The 17,301-nt window shown below is 37.7% G+C and overlaps 3 protein-coding genes across 3 annotated transcripts; 2 read left to right on the top strand and 1 right to left on the bottom strand.

Moving 5' to 3' along the window:
* Window positions 1-1,356: 1,356 nt before the first annotated feature.
* LOC129502101 (keratin-associated protein 14-like) lies at window positions 1,357-2,253 on the top strand. Its single transcript, XM_055313541.1, has one exon. It carries the CDS (start codon window positions 1,409-1,411, stop codon window positions 1,913-1,915), a length of 507 nt encoding a protein of 168 aa, XP_055169516.1. The 5' UTR covers window positions 1,357-1,408; the 3' UTR covers window positions 1,916-2,253.
* A 6,334-nt stretch (window positions 2,254-8,587) lies between these two features.
* On the bottom strand, window positions 8,588-9,448 carry LOC129502155 (keratin-associated protein 13-1-like). The gene has a single exon (XM_055313635.1). The coding sequence runs from the start codon at window positions 9,403-9,405 to the stop codon at window positions 8,878-8,880; it is 528 nt and encodes a 175-aa protein (XP_055169610.1). The 5' UTR covers window positions 9,406-9,448; the 3' UTR covers window positions 8,588-8,877.
* A 6,379-nt stretch (window positions 9,449-15,827) lies between these two features.
* On the top strand, window positions 15,828-16,654 carry LOC129502161 (keratin-associated protein 13-1-like). The gene has a single exon (XM_055313642.1). It carries the CDS (start codon window positions 15,884-15,886, stop codon window positions 16,379-16,381), a length of 498 nt encoding a protein of 165 aa, XP_055169617.1. The 5' UTR covers window positions 15,828-15,883; the 3' UTR covers window positions 16,382-16,654.
* Window positions 16,655-17,301: the final 647 nt, after the last annotated feature.

The following is a 17,301-nucleotide window of genomic DNA, read 5'->3' as shown; positions in this document are numbered from 1 at the left end:
GAAGTTGAAGGGAGGGCAGCCTGGGTGACTCAGCGGTGTAGAGCCGCCTTCAGCCCAGGGCGTGATCCTGGAGACCCAGGATCGAGTCCCACGTCGGGCTCCTTGCATGGAGCCTGCTTCTCCCTCTGCCTGTGTCTCTGCCTCTGTGTGTGTGTGTGTCTCTCATGAATAAACAAATAGAAATCTTTAAAAAAAGAAAAAAAGAAGTGGAAGGGAAATGCTTTAGTGTGAAATGACAAATCAAACAGCACAGGAGTCACCGCAAGATAAACCTTCTCAATCTCTCCTCTTCCTCAAGGTATCAATCTTCATTACCCTACTACATAGAGGTGGAACACAAGTCATAGAACAAGAAAAAATATGACCATTATTTTAGAAATTTTGTAATACTTGTCAGGAACACCTGAAAACAATTTAAGTCAAAGTGATGTATGTTGTTTTCTGAGGCTGGGAAGAATCTCCTTAAGATGGCTCCTTTGGTCCAATACTTCAAGGCAATTACCTTCTAAACTTTCTTTAGAACGAGAACATTTCCCAATTTCTGGAGAAGTTTAATAGGGTGAAACAGTGCCTCTGATTAGAGATGGAAATACATGGGGCATTTTTTTTGCCATTTTTTTTTGTCATTTTTAATGCTTTTTCAGCTTCTTAGATGAATCACCTCTAACATTCCAAAATGATATAAAGCAATTTTAATATTTTACTTATGCCAAGGAAATGCGCACGCGCACACACACGCACGCACACACACAAGGAGTAAGAACGAAGACTGACTCTTACCAGTCGCATACAACTTAAGCAGCAACATGGGAAATAAGGGAATCTTCACTGAAGCCATTCAAACTGATATCTGATTTTTTAAAAAAATCCTCATACATCTTGCATATTACCACTGCTGCTTCCTGATGACCCTATTCATTATGTAAACTTGCTTGGCAACAATCAATGTGTGTTTTTGTTTAAAAGAAATGACTATGAATATATCAGTTAGTTAGCAACTTTGCTATCCAGATGGCAACAATTTTGAGACAGATTGTGAAAGGGGTATCAATTATTTTTAATTAAGCAAGCTTTCCTCATCCCAGTCACTGTCTACCTCTGAAGCAGTTCTCTGAGTGATCTGCTGGGTGACCTTTGGTAGAGAGAGATGACTAATAGCTTTGAAGATTCGACACCATTACCTGAATTCCAAGGCACAAACATTACTGCACTTTCCAGTTGTAAAACCACAAAAACCACATATGTTTGATTATGATGATCTTTTCAGTTCAATTAAAAGCAGAAGGTAACCTGTTTTTATGTGTCATGTGGATGGCACACCCAAAGATAGGGGTATATAAATGCGACAGTCCAAGAGGTGGCATTCAAACTCAGAACCTTCCCATTGTACACCACATCTCCTGTCACAATGTCCCACGGCTGCTGCTCAGGAAACTTCTCCTCCCAGTCCCTTGGGGGGTTCCTGAACTACCCAGGATCTTTCTGTGGCTCTTCCTACCCCAGCAACCTGTTCTGCGGCACTAACTTCCGCTCTCCCAGAACCTTCCAGTTGGGATCCTCTCTCAACAGTGACTGTCAGGAGATCGGCTGTGAACCTACCAGCTGCCGGACGTCCTACCTGGTGTCCAGCCCCTGCCAGACATCCTGCTACCCCTCGAGGACCTCCATGCTCTATGGTCCCTGCCAGACGACTTACACTGGGTCTCTGGGCTTTGGCTCCAGTGGCTTTCAATCTTTTGGTTGTGGATCTCCCTCTCTGGGCTTTGGATGGAGTGGTTTCCCATCAGTGGGCTGTGGTCCCAGTGCTTTTTCATCCCTGGGTTGTAGATCCAGCTTTTACCGTCCAACTTACCTCTCTTCTAGAAGCTGCCAGTCTACTGCTTACCAGCCAACCTGTGGATCTGGCTTCTTCTAATCTTATGTTCAAACATAATACCTACTCTGTCTAGAAATTTATTGCAATATTTACTATGTCAGGATCCATGCTATCCATTGATCTCTGTCTTTATCATTAGCTTATAAATTTGACTTGTATTGCTACCTACTGTGGTTTTGAAAGAATTTGAATTCCAGTAATTGGAAAATACATTCATTGAGGAAAGATGTTCAAACAGCTTTCTTGTAGTTATATATTAAGAAACATATTTCTTTCTTAATATCTCCTAGTCATTTCTATTGATGCATTTGTTTCAAAATTTACAAAATGGAAAAAAAATGTAAGTTTAAATAAAAATATGTTACATGACATTCACATATATGTTTTCATATTATTTGTTTACTCTGTGTCTTCAAAACTACTTCTAAATATCTGACTGGATATTTCTGTATTTGAATTTACCATTCAAGAAATTTTCACTTTAGGGGTGCCTGGGTGGCTCAGTCGGTTGAATGTCCAGCTCTTGATTTCAGTTCAGGTCACGATCTCAGGGTTGTGAGATTGAGCCCCATGTCCAGCTCTGTGCTTAGTACAGAGTCTGTTTCTCCTCTGCTCCTTCTGACTTGTGCTCTCTCTCTCTGTTTCAAAAATAAATAAATATATATGTATGTATGTAAATATATGTATATACATACATATATTTACATATAAGAATATATATATATATTCTTTTACTTTTAAAAAATAAAATCATCAATTGTCTTTTTGGTTTGAAAGAAATTATTTCATCTTTAATGTCCATTCCATACCTTCATATGATGAAACCTAGAAACATATTTTTAAGACTACAAACAATTATGGCTTTTGTTCTGTAGGGAGTTAGAAATTTCAATATTTTTATATAAAGTAATTATAAATAATAAAGAGTATTAAATATGCTTCATAATTTTATTTATTTTTTTATTCATGAGAGACACACAGAGAGAGAGGCAGAGACATATAGGCAGAGGTAGAAGCAGGCTCCATGCAGGGAGCCCCATGTGGGACTTGATCCTGGGACTCCAATATCATGTCCTGGGCTGAAGGCAGATGCTCAACTGCTGAGCCACCCAGGTGTCCCAGTACACTGCATAATTTTATAAAGAAGTTTATTCTAACAAAATATATCCTAAAATACATGTGAAAGAGGAGTGAAGCTTTCCAGTAGGAAGTTAGATATTATTGACTTAGATTTGGTAAGCGTTCTAGTCACTCAAATGACATAAGAAATCAAGTCTCAAGTGTGGAATCACTGTATGGTACACCTAAAACTAATATGACACTGTATGTAAACTACACTGGAATTAAAATAAAAACTAAATAATAATAATAATAATAATAATAATAATAATAATGAAAAAAAAGAAATCAAGTATCTAAATGAAATATCTAACGCATTGCAACATTTATTAGTAAGTAGGCCCAATATAGTCAGTCCTGTAGGGTTGATGAAGTCCCAACTTGCTCCTGCTTTTGGGTTGTTCAGTTAATAACACTTTTTTGAAAACAAAAACAAAACAAAACTCAAAACCAATGCAAATAGTCTATTGTTACAGCACTCAGTTAAACATCCAGGCAGCTGATAACCCTTGAATCACCAATTCTGCCCCAAACTTTTATCTATTAAGTCAAGGACAACATTACTAGAGACACAGATAACTAGATTCTTACTTACAGGGTAACCATATGTCTTGGTTTATTCTGGGTGTCTCAGCATCCAGCCTCATTTGGTAACAGTCTTAGTTTCCTTACTTTTTATATATGATGAGTGATAATTGAATTAACATGAGATTGGTTTGGGAGACCTCCACTTTGTTTTGGTCATGCTTTTAGCTCATGAAGTATAAGAAGCGTGCATAGTGAGCAGAGTTTTTACTTTAACCAATGTTAAATATAAAAGAAGACAAGTCATCTCCTATTCTTCCTTTGCTCATCCTTTTCTAATAAAATGCAACTATTGCTTTTCTTTCAAAGACAGTGTGCAGAGGGATCCCTGAAAGACATTTACCCTCAGATGCAAGCTGTAGGACCACTCACACATTCAAATCTTGGTGGCTGGTCATTTGTTTTTTTTATCCTACCCAGTACTGCTATCGCTCTTTCCATAGGCTACAACAGGCAAAATAACATACGTCAAGCTACCAGTAGGTGGAGATGCTGAGAAATTTGAGAATTACCAATGGGTTGTATGTGAAATATGAGCATGAAATTGAGGCTGCCACGCAGCATATAAAGAATAATTTACATGCTTTTGCTGGGGTGACCTGACCACATATTATATTGCTTAAATATGCAATTATTTGTTTTGTTTGGGAACATCTTTCTTCTCTAAACTTCACAAAATTATTTTTAGGAGCAATGAGCTAAAATTGGAAGTTCATCTTCAATCAAAAAAGTGAATATCGAATTTCCATTCCTAATGAAAGTTGATGGTGAATACTTAATTTGTACAACAATTTGATGCCATTTACTACTCACCATGGGAGTCCACAGTGTCACTGACTGCATGAAAAGTTAGAGAAAACTTTGCTGAAGAAATACCAGTAACTACTTCAAAAGAAAGTAGAAGTGGTTTTGTGTTTGTGTATCTGTGTGTTTGTATTTATTCATTTATGTAAGTAAGTAAGTAATCTTTACACCCAACATGGGGCTCAAACTCAGGACCTGGAAATCAAGAGTCTCATGTTCTTCCAACTGAGCCAGGCACGTGCCCCAAAAGCAGCAGTTTTTAAAGATGATTGTGAAGAGAGAAAAACTTTCTAAAGGCCCGATACACAAAAGAAGCCATTTTAGACTTCTTTCTAAGTCAGCATGACTGCACATAAACTTTGTTCAAACCAGCAGCCTGATTTATGGCCCGCCATGCATGCATTGTACAGCTGCTTTGTCTATGAGTAGCCTGAGGAAAACCATCTTGACCTTGAGGTATCAATCAATGCTTCTACTTACCTCATTCCATAATGTTAAAACTTGGGATTTCTGCCTATAGGCTCATCTATAATTTTTTTGAGCTTTTCCAAATTGTAGAAAAGTACATTATCCTGTAAAGACTGTTCAGTCTCCAGAGCACTTTCTTTCTCCTTAAGATCCTATTTCCTGGGCAGCTGTCCTAATTTGGACTTGGGTAAGACTTTATTTTCCTTTTGTATTAAAGTTCTCTTTCTGGTAAATTTGTATCACCAGTTGCTTCCAAAGATGATGATTTATCATTAGCAGTTGCAAAAGATGTATTAATAGGTCACTTGGATGCATACATTTTCATTTAGGTCAAATAACTATTCTAAATGATTTTCACTCATGCTAAACCCTAAGTTTTCCTGTGCATGCAAAACCAGCACACATCTAAAAACAATAGCTGTTGATGTGCTAGTCCATTAGCAGCAGGATAACTTCAATAAGGATTAGATGAAGGCAGTTTTATGTGAATATTGTCAAATGCTTCACTTGAAAATGAACTAATTCTAGTAATCGTTCGATTTCTTCATCCATTTGAAGGGGAGAAAAATATGCCACCTCAAAATTTGCTTCCTGTCCCGTCAATTATTTTAAGTTGGTTATTTTTAAGAAATACAGACACAAAAGATCTGAAAATTGAGTAGAAATTACCCTTTTATAAGAGACATTACATTCACAAGGGAAACCTAATGTAAGAGTGTCTCCCACCCTGTGTCAGGAAAAGGGCAAGGACTCAGCAATCTAGAAACTCTTTTGTCAGTGGAGAATGTGAGGCCCTCAATCTGCATAACAACCTTAGCCTTGTTTATTGAGCTTTTCCTGGCCATCTCCATAACTGACTCCCTACTACCAACATCCACCTTTGTCTTTAGCTGAAGATGGCATTTAAGTTGACGGCTTTGGCCATTTCAAGGGGTTACTCTCTCTTATATACAGAAGTTATGTAAGTTATTCAACTTTTGTTTTATTCCTTTCCATCTATGTTATATCCATTTGATTATTAGACCAGCCACAGAAACTCAAGAGTAGAAGTGAATTGTTCTTCTCCCCAACACAGTACGGAGAAACCAAGTAAGGCTAGTGAAAGTTCATAATGTTCTATTTGACAATGTTGATGTAAAGTGATTTCAAGAAGTTAACATTGAAGATAAAATTCTTAGTTGCCTCAGTAATAGCAAAAAATAGAAATCTGATGAAGGACAATATCATGGCAAAGACAAGTAAGATTTCTATGGAGAAAAATACCGTTGTAAGTATTATAAACAAATAACTCATAATTGTACCCACACAAGCTGTATTCTGCTAATTAAAGTGGAGGCAGTAGTTTTAAAACTTTAAAAGCAGTCGTGTTTATACCCATAGTAGGTTAGTTTGGCAAGCAATGTTTTTTCTTACCTCATCAATCAACTCTATTGTGTTATTATCCTTGTGCCTTTGTGTTGCTGGTTTTTAGACTGTTATATGTCATTTTACATAACAAAGCACACACTAGGGATTTTCTTCTGTTCTTGGTTGGGCCACTATTCATTCTGCAATGCTGGATTCTAAATCTGCCCCCAACCCCCACCCCACCCCCCAACACACACACTTATGCTACTTCTGTGCAAATAGTACTCCTTTTCTCTACTTACAGAATTTCCCTGATTTTATTCAGGTTGCCTCCACTCTTTCAACCTGAATCACCAAGATGTGAGTGCAGTTACAGTTTCTGGAAGATGTCATAAGTTTGGCAATTTTACTTTTTTCTTTAAAGCTTTTTTTTTTTTTTTTTTTAATCAGGGAAAAGCTTCTAGAGTGACAGTGTTGCTGTTGGGGAGTTTGAAGAGAAATTAAAAATCTGTCAAGTTACATAAGAATCGTCCTTATACTCTACTTTATTTTTAAAAAAATTTAATAAGAAGCTGAGCATCTCTAATTTGTGGTTCTGATATTGAACTTGAATATACCAAGTGAGATGTGAGAGGGCTTTTTTTAAAGAATTATTTTTGTTCATAGTGTTAGGTATTGTGGAAGGGAATATCATGATGTGACACTAATAATAATAATTAAAGTGAAAATATAGGATTTGTCACAGCACTCAGGATTTCCAGTGATCTCGTCCTGAAAGGTAATCAAATATTTCTCTCTCAGTCTTGTATTAGGTATTATAGTTAATATAAATATTTTCAAATGAAATTAATTCACCCTTCCTTCACACTCTTTTAAATTTGTTTCATTCCTACTCTTTATTCTGGATACTACTCATCAGGCTAATGAAATGAGATCCTGTTGGAGTTGAAGCCTATTCATATAAAGAAATTTCTGTAGTACCAGAGGTACTTGAGTACTCTTTGGTTAAGCAAAGAGTTGCATATTAAAAAAAAAATCCAGAAATAATAATAAAAGATAGATTCAAGAGGTCAAATTCTACAAGATCTTTGATTTATAAACTTTGGCAAGCTTCTAATCTTTTTGAGCTTTTATTCCCTTATGTCTGGAAAGGTCTATAAGACATAATGTTTATCTTTCTCACAGGGATGTTTGAGCATTAAATGAAAGTGGTATATCTGATACCTCTTGTGGCCTCCCTTATATCCTCATTCTCTCATGGCAGATCCCAGGCACAGCTATGGTGAACAATTTCACACAGACCTCAACTCTCTTTGCATAGACAGTTTGTCCCCCGAAACACAGCATTTCTTTCATTCTCTATCTGAGCTTCTCTGAGGTCACAGCTGGGAAAACAAATGGAGCCTATGTGAATCCTCCTTTGCACAGTGAAGTTAACATATATCTGGGACAACATTGAACCAATGAGAGAGACCACAGATGACAGATACATGCTTCTGCAGTATCTATTGGTCAGATCCTGGGTTAAATTATTCTGAGAGTTATTCTATATGTTCCTAAAAGGGCCCAGAAGGATTGAGTCCCCATTGCCCACTATAATATTAATTACAGAAATATGGCCATTTATGAGATTTTCCTCTCTGATTCTCTAACCTTCCATGATTTCCCAAACCCACTCCCTGGGATCTTGTACCGAGTAAACCACCTGCCCCAAATTCTTGACCTCAGTTCTATTTTGGGGAGACAAGGATCAAGGCTGAGACCAATAAACATAAATGTTTGTTTAATGCTGCTCAGATATGCTGCTCTTAGCTTGAAAGGTTGAAACTTGGAGAAGCATCAGGAGGTTATACACACTTCCTTAACCCAGCTATCACCACCTAAGATCATTTCAAACCTTGCATGTGTTTTTTGGTAAGGCTTAGGAACATTTCACCTATGGCAGGTCGGGATCAGGGCATTTAGACTAATCAACAAAAAGCATACATAGCATTTGTTCTGGGAGTTAAGGCTCATCCTTTTTCTGCTGAAAATCCACACTCAGAGGCTAGACTTTGAGGTATGTGTTTATTGATGTGTAACCTCACCTTATAAATTATATCATATTCCTGTTGTCTCATTTCTAGTTTATGTACCAATTTACTTGTTTCCCTTTATCAGCAAAAATACATGACCTTTAGTCTCAGGCAAGTGTCACTGACATTGAGACATGCAAAATATGGACCTCCAGGAAAATGAATACTCCCCACAGGAAACATATCCAAAGTCAACAGAAATTTGCTCAAATCTATCATACTGTATGTGCCCAAACCCAGTCTGAGTCATATTGATCTTTATCAAAATCTCCCAAATCCATAAAATACAAAAACTATAGGCAAATAATAATAATAATAATGAGATGAACAATATATTTGAATGCCAGATTACAACAATTTATTAGATTAAATTTTTCATTTTCAATTGCTTTTCAATAAAAATCCAATAGTATACATTCTATCAATAGTACAGAATTTAGGTCTTAATTTGATATTACTCATTGAGTTCAGAGTCAGCCAAAAGTCAGTGCAGCAAGAAACTGATGGTTTAGGAATAAAAGAACTTTAGTAATTGGTGGAAATGAAAACAATGGCTATACTGAGTAGAGACTTTGAGGTCAATACTCAAAAGCATCCAGACCCTCAACAAATTAATCTATAGAAGCCAGAGCCACAGGCTGGCCTGTAATAAGATGACTGGCAGCTCCTAGAGGTGAAGTAGGTTGGGCAGCAGAATCTGGATCCATAGCTCAGGGAAGGGAAGCCACAGACTCTAAAACCCAGGGGTCTGAAACCCTGGGATCTACAACCCAGTGAACAGCAGCTTCTGGATCCATAGTCCAGGGAGTAGCAGCTTCTGGACCCAAGGCCTACAGACCCAGGGTAAGCGGTCCACCACGGACTGCAGAGCATGGAGGTCCTCGGGAGGTAGCAGGATGTCTGGCAGGGGCTGGACACCACACACGATGTCTGGAAGCTGGTAGGTTCACAGCAGGTCTCCTGACAGCCAGTGTGGAGGGAGGAGCCCACCTGGCAGGTGTTGGAAGAGCAGACGTCAGTGCGGTAGACCAGGTTGCTGGGGTAGGATGAGCCACACGAGGAGCTGGGGTAGTGCTGGTATCCCCCAAAGGAGCGGGAGGAGAAGTTTCCAGAGCAGCAGCTGTGGGACATGTTGGCAGGAGATGTGAGTTCAGCTGAGTGACAGAAGATTCTGTGTTTGAATTTCATCTCTGGACTGGGGTGTTTATATACTCTTAGCCACGGGTGTGGCACACTACAGAATCATGGTTCCTATGTTGAATCTACTTTTTTGCATATGTGTAACTCAATAGTCTTCTCCGTAATTGCAGTTGAATAGTTTCCTGCATTTGGATTTACGGGTGCTATAATTTTGGTGTTACAGCCAAAGCCAATGAACTGCTCCTATGTCAGAAATGCCGTGATTATGTGGCATTAATGTTCATCCCATCATGTTGAAGAAAGCACCACAGCCAGGACAGCTTTTCCTTGGCCTTATGCGACCTGCATGTACTTCCTGTGTAACAACGTCTGGTTTTTCTGATGGATACTTTCCTCCTAAGAGTGGGGAATGAGATATCTATCTATTTATTTATTTATTTATTTATTTATTTATTTATTTATTTATTTATTTTCTGGTACAATGGATCAGAGACATAGTTTCCACCTGGATGGGGCCTTCCTGGAATGATCCACCCTGTCACCATACATTCCCATGCTCCAAAATTACTTGGCGGTAATTTGTTACGCCAGCAACTGAGAAAGAATGCACCAAGTAATGGTTACCCAGTGTATCTCTTGTCCAATAAAGAGACACAAAAAATGGATAAAACAAAGAGGGAGAGAGATGGCTAGACACTGACAGACACCTTGCCACACATCTAAGTATAAAGTGACAACGCAAGGGCTCAGTTGAAACAATCCCAGGGAAGATCAATCTAGGCCTATCTCTAGGTGGTCAAGAAGAAAACACTAGTCTGATGAGGGCAGGAAACAGCTGGAAGAGGAACAGAGAAAGCTGAGATTTCATCCTTTTTTTTCTAAAGCACTCTTAAATGATGATCTGTGCCATGCTAATGTCTTTATAATTAGAACTCTTCAAAATTAGTATATCTTATGAAGTTTGATGTATTATCCACTTTATCATCTACATTTATAAATATCCAGGCTTCTACTGTCTTAGAATGTCTTAGCTTTTCACTGCACAGGTTTTGAATGATTTTCTGGCACTTGCATAGCCTAGTACCACCCCACATTTTCCTGCCTAAGTGTTTCTTTATCAGGTCCCTTTTCCTCGTGGGGTACATGGAAGTCTCTCTCTCTCTCCACTTCCTTGTCTTTCTCCTCCCCAACTCTGTCTCCTTACCATTTTTAATTTTATTTTTTCTGTGTCTAAGTTTGTTTTTTTTCTATTTTTTTTGTCTTTTTTTTTTTTTTTTGCCACTGCTTAATTATAGATTCAATGTTTTTCAAAGAGTTTGATAATTTATCTTATTCTTGGAGTACAACTGGCTGTTTCTAAGTTCAATGTTAAAGTAAAATCAGTTATAAAAATGAGTAAACTAGGGGTGCCTAGGTTGCTCAGTTGGTTAAGCATCCAACTCTTGATTTCAGCTCATATCATGATCTCAGGGTTGTGGGATTGAGTCCCATGTCAGGTTCCACCTTAGATGTGGAAGTCTCTCTTCCTTTTTCTCTGCCCCCCAACCTCTAAAATAAATAAATGAATAAACAAATTAATTAAATAAATAAAACCAGTTGAATAATATTCTAGGGCCAGGAGAATGTACTATCATGGCTGACAGCAAAATTTTCTTATTTTACAAATAAAACTGTAGTAAAGTCACAAAAATAATGTTAAAAGTATTGAATTTTCTAAACAAAATTCATAGCAGTTTTAAAAGTAACATAATGTAGACCTTCCAGAAGGAAGAGGACTGAGGAAAGATGTAAATGAACCCAAATAGCTACTTGCTGAGTCCTTGATTTTCTGTTCTTCAACAGAACAGAAATTGCTCCTTGCTTTGTGTCTCAGCAAGTAGGTAAAGTGTCCTATTGATACAATACTGTGGACACTTATTTCCCCAGTTTTTCTCCCTTCAAACACAATTCTTTAAAATAATGTTGGTCAGACAATATAAGATTTCACTTATGTGGGATGAATGAATTCTGGGGTTCTAATGCACAACATGATGACTGTAGTTAGTAAAACTGTTAGTATCATTTTTGTATACTTAAAATTTGCTAAGAAAGGTGATCTTAAGTGTTTTAACCACATGCACAAAAATTGTAAGCATGTGAAATGGTGAATATTTTATTAGTTTGATTTTGATAATCATTTCACAATTAGTCTTATATCTAAACATCACACTGTATCCTTTAAATACATATAACTTATCTGTCATTTATACTTCAATAAAGCTAGAAAAAGTAAAATAATCTTGAAGGTAAAACTTATGAGTTAGAAAGGGAGCATAGATTTATTAGGTAACCACAAAATTTAGTGAATTTGTTTTCAATTATTCCAGATTCCTTGTTCAAGGATCATTCTTCTGACAAAAGTTATTCTGCTTTTCCCTTGGCTCTAAATTTCTTTTTCTTTTTTTTTTAATTTTTATTTATTTATGATAGTCACAGAGAGAGAGAGAGGCAGAGACACAGGCAGAGGGAGAAGCAGGCTCCATGCACTGGAAGCCCGATGTGGGATTCGATCCCGGGTCTCCAGGATCACTCCCTGGGCCAAAGGCAGGCGCCAAACCGCTGCACCACCCAGGGATCCCGTCTCTAAATTTCTAAACCTTCATCGACATTAAGTTAGTATAAATTTCAAAAGGATTTATCAACTCCCCAACTATGGACTAACTCCCTAACCTTAGCCCCAATGATTATATTGTTTGTTCTATATAACACAGACCTCCACCAGTTGTTTATCAACAATTTAAAAAATTACATTTCACATAAAATTTATCACTCTGGGCTGTGCATCCAGTAGCTTCTGGTCTTTTGATTTCAGAGTCCCATCACTAGGCTATGAACAAAATGGCTTTGATATTTGAGGCATGTTTCCAAAAGAATCTCATCCATACCTGAAACCCACCTGTTACTCTTTTTCAAATTAACAGTCCCTAACAGGCTGGAGATCTTTCTTTTACTACTTAAATGGGTTAGATGTTCAGTAAGCAAAAGCCAATACTTCTTATTTAAATATTCTCTTGACTCACTATGTATTATGATCTATAGCCACAAAATGTTTTATTATTCCAACATAGATTAGAAGACTCTTAAATTCTGTATTCTTGAAAATATATTCATTGGACAAAGATATCATGGCTGCGTTTCTTAAATGTGCTATAAGCAATATTAAAGCACATTTCTCTCTGTAATATATTCTTGGTATTTCTCCCTAGGGATCATTTCATTTAAGTCTTATAAGGTAGAGAAAAATTGATGATTTCTCAATAAACATATTAGTAAGGTATCCAAGTATGTATTTTGTCTATAAATTATACAAAAATAGTGGTCAAGAACATAGATTCAAATGCAGATTGTTTATTTGGGAGGGGATACTGGCAATTACTTGCAGGGGAGTGGGAAATTGGCAGACAATGGAAGGAAGGCAATGTGGGGTGTGTTAGTGAGCCAGGCACATTTGCAGACATCTGAGGCTCAATCTTAGTGGAGAATTCCCCACATCAGGCTCATAAAGCCCCTGTGGAGTGGAAAAGTCCTTGGGTAGAGTTTTATAGATATCCCTGGTAATCAGTAAGCTTCAGAGTTTACAGATGACTACTCAAGGCAGATAGACAGGCTGTGACAGCTTCTGTTGGGAATGGGATGTCACTAGAAAAGCAGAGATACAATAAATATGGGAAGGATTAAAGATAAGATCTGGAAGGATAAAATGGGATGAGAAAAGCATAAAGGTATAAAGGCATGTGGTGAATTTAGGTTGTATTGTGACACAATGTAAAGCATATGTGGTATGGAAATGGAAGACAGGGTTGGAAAGAAAGGCTGGATATCCACAATTAGAGCATTTGAATTTCCTGAAATTTGGTAGCTGTCATCTACCAGTGAAACTACTGTAACAAGACTTTTCAATGGCCACCTTCTCTGTAGGTCCTCACTTATTTGAAACATTCCTGTGTATTTTAAAAATAAGTAAATCTTTCAAAATTATGTAAAATTAGCAAACTAACATGGCTTAAAACATTGAACCCTTCTTCTCAATGAGAATAGAAAATATAGTGAAAATACATAAAATCATCATCATCATCATCATCATCACCATCATCATCATCTCTGAAAACTTCAGAGAAATACTAAGTATTCCAGAATCTCAGAGGTACTACAGGGGCCACAACTAAAGTCAAAAGAAATGAACCAACATCTGGAGTTGCTATTCCCTTAAAATTATATGTTGATTTTTAAAATAGTGACCAAGAGGCTAAGAGAATTCCAGAAATTCACTGGACTTAAGAATTAAAATTGGAGGGACACCTGGGTGGCTCAGCAGTTGGGTGTCTACCTTTGGCCCAGGGCATGATCCTGGAATCCCGGGATGGAGTCCCACATCAGGCTCCCTGCATGGAGCCTGCTTCTCCCTCTGCCTGTGTCTCTGCCTCTCTCTCTCTGTCTCTCTCTCTCTCTCTCTGTCTCTTGTGAATAAATAAATAAAATCTTTAAAAAAAAAAGAATTAAAATTGGAACTCAGCATCTAGCAGAGTTGAGATCATGGCAAATATCCCAGACCTTAGAGAGCCAATTCCTAGAGGTAAAACTGAAGTGCTGTTAAACAGCTCTTCATAAGGACTGAAGCCCAGATTTGAATTATCTCAATCCCTGATTGGATTAAAATGATCTAGGATGCTGGTGACCTTATCCTAGCAGCCTGCCTGAAACATAAGTAAATTCTTTCTGGAGGAAGGTAAATCATTCTGAGATGTGTGTGTATGTATTTTTATATATTCCTATTATATATATATATATATATATATAATAGGAATATGAGAAGAAAAGACTGAAACAAAAGAGTACATCAGAATAGAATCCATGTTCCAAAATCAGACATTAAAATACCTATGTAAAGAATTTAACAATAGGAAATAGAGATTATCAAGGAATAATGATATTTAAGGAAATAAAGATATGATTGGGAATTTTGTCAGAAAACCAAAAGTCATGCAACAGAAATTTTGGAAATTTACAATATAATAACTGATCTGTAAAACTTAATTGATATGTTTTATCAGGAGATGAAACAAAGCTGAACAATTAATGAATTGGGAGATGGGATAAAAAGAAATTCTCAAAGTAAAGCATAAAAAGAAAGAAAACAAAGAGGATAAGAAGCATATGTAACATAGTTTAGTAGTATATTTTGCTTATAATTAGAATCTAGAAAAATTGAGATGAAAATGAGACAAATAATATTTGAAGAGACTGTAGCTGAGAATTTACCAAAATTGATGGAAGATATGAGTAGAGTTGGCTTGACATCAAGATGGAATTAAAGGCATAAGAATTTCATTTGGGAAATGTCTGTGAGAGGAGTTGGAATAGGGGGTGAAGAAGGCTACGAGAGCTGTCAGATTGGGTACAAGGCTGACCACAGTGCCTAAGGCAGCCACACAAACTAGGTAAAACTCCCCAAGGCCATTGGGGAATCCCCAGCCAACAGCCATCAGAGAAATCCCATGTGTTCCAGGACAGAGCCTATCTAATATCTCTGCTGCACATGTGCCCCTTGGTCAACTAAGCCTTCTGCAGTTGAAAATCTGAGAAGTAAAGTCACAGGGTTGATATGCATGTGGATGGGAAGCTGTTAGGATTATAGGCCTCATATCAGACACACTAAACCTAAAACCCAATTATTTTCTCCCCTCATTTCAATATTGTTTAGCTCTTTGGTTCTCCTCTGGAGGGCTCCAATTGATCTCCACTTGTGACTCTATCTTAGCTCTGTCCTTCATTGTAACCATGTCTCCAAATAAATGTCCAGGCTTCTCTATGTCTTTAAAACATCAATGATATCTAATTTGTATTTTGGCTGACATTTTCCCTCCTTTCCATTGCCTCTGAGACATACTGTGTAATAGAATGTGGATATGGAGGGACAATAATTTTGGAAAATGAGAAAACATGGTGACAAGTAAGGTCAGTATTTAGTCTGTTCCTATTAAAGCCAAAATTATGCCTCTGGTCAATTGACAAAGCAGAAAAATAGCTATATCTCATTTCCTACCATTTGAGAAAAGTATGTGCCCATTACTGCCAGAAACAAAACACATGAAGGTTATGGCAAGAGGAAAGGAAGGGCTTTCCTGCCTCAATGGGATGATCATTAATGTCAAACAGTCATGGCATTTCTGACATAGGAGTAGTTCATTGGCTTTGGCTGTAACACCAAAATTATAGCACCTGTAAATACAAGATATGGGAAACTATTCACCTGCAATTACAGAGATTACGGAGTTACACATATGTAAATGAGGGTACACAACTATGAAAAAGATGACCATGTAGGTTACCACACCTCTTGCTGAGAATATATAAATGCACCACCAGTCCAGAGATGAAATTCAAACACAGAATCTTTTGTCACTCAGCTGAACTCACATCTCCTGCCAACATGTCCTACAGCTGCTGCTCTGGAAACTTCTCCTCCCGTTCCTTTGGGGGATACCTGCACTACCCCAGCTCCTCGTGTGGCTCATCCCACCCCAGCAACCTGGTCTACCGCACTGACGTCTGCTCTCCTAGCACCTGCCAGGTGGGATCCTCCCTCTACAATGGCTCTCAGGAGACCTGCTGTGAACCTGCTAGCTTCCAGACATCGTGTGTGGCGTCCAGCCCCTGCCAGACATCCTGCTACCGCCCGAGCACCTCCAGGCTCTGCAGTCCCTGGTGGACTACTTATTCTGGGTCTGTTGGCCTTGGGTCCAGAAGCTGCTACTCACTGGGCTATGGATCCCAGGGTTTCAGACCCCTGGGTTTTAGAGTCTATGGCTTCCCTTCTCTGAGCTATGGATCCAGTGTCTATCACCCAATGTATTTTCCTTCCAGGAATTTCTGCTCATCTTCTTACTGGCCACGCTGTAGATCTGGCTTCTACCAGTTAGTGTGTTGAAGAGCAAAATCCATTTGAGAAATACAGGTTCTGTCCTGAGATTATCTATTATCTTAATTTCCTACATCAAAAATTATCTAATAATTCCTGATCACCAGCAACTTTACCTCATCAACCCTGAAACCTTGATTGATAGAAGAACTCTGTCAAACTGCAAGATTAATAATAATTAAATGGTATTGTTGATAGAATTTATGATTTCACATTTTTCCCAAATATAGACGGAAAGTCAAACGATTTTATTTTAATAAAATCTTTACACTGCCATCCAAATATGCTGTTAATGTTATTATTTATTAGTAATGCGTCAACTAGGATTTGTGTTATCATTGCTTTTGTTCATGGGCTTTGGAAAGCTCAGATTTTAACGGCTGTGCACTAATTTTGGTAGAGTTTGGATATTTCCCCGTTTAAGCAGTTCCTGGGGTACCTGCAGCTTCTAGGTATAGCCTTTTTCTCAATGAAATCTCAAGAGATTTGAATATCTTGTTCATACAATGAATATAGACTATGCATACAAAGATATAATAAAGACATTGTTTTTAAGACATTGTGTATCAGAGAAATTTGAGGAGTATAGGAACAAAATTTAGATTTACATGATGAGGCCTTTGCATGCAGGTTATTCAAATGGAAGACTAGTGTGTGGGTGTAAAGTTTTAGAAAAAAGAGCACCTATGAGCTTTAGCTAATCACAGTGAAGGGATGCTACATATTTTTTTTAATTGACTAAATCCCTGTACTCCAATTACTATCTTCAATCTGCTCAAATTATCCCCATTTGTATAAGAACAACTTAGCTGGAACAAACTTAGCTGGGAAGGAACTAGACTCAGCAGGTGTGAAGTTGCACCTGGGTTCTTTGCCAATATATACACTGAATCTAACTAGATGAGAACATAAGCTAAATGATAAATCTT

This window comes from Nyctereutes procyonoides, unplaced genomic scaffold (assembly GCF_905146905.1).
Source record: "Nyctereutes procyonoides isolate TBG_1078 unplaced genomic scaffold, NYPRO_anot_genome, whole genome shotgun sequence".
NCBI lineage: Eukaryota > Metazoa > Chordata > Mammalia > Carnivora > Canidae > Nyctereutes > Nyctereutes procyonoides.
Note: the sequence above shows the minus strand (reverse complement) of the source record. Positions and strands in the feature narration are given on the sequence as shown.

What these genes read in the sequence shown, in the direction of transcription:
- LOC129502101 (XM_055313541.1), top strand. Translation starts at nt 1,409, where the DNA reads ATGTCCCACGGCTGCTGCTCAGGAAACTTCTCCTCCCAGTCCCTTGGG.
- LOC129502155 (XM_055313635.1), bottom strand. Translation starts at nt 9,405, where the DNA reads ATGTCCCACAGCTGCTGCTCTGGAAACTTCTCCTCCCGCTCCTTTGGG.
- LOC129502161 (XM_055313642.1), top strand. Translation starts at nt 15,884, where the DNA reads ATGTCCTACAGCTGCTGCTCTGGAAACTTCTCCTCCCGTTCCTTTGGG.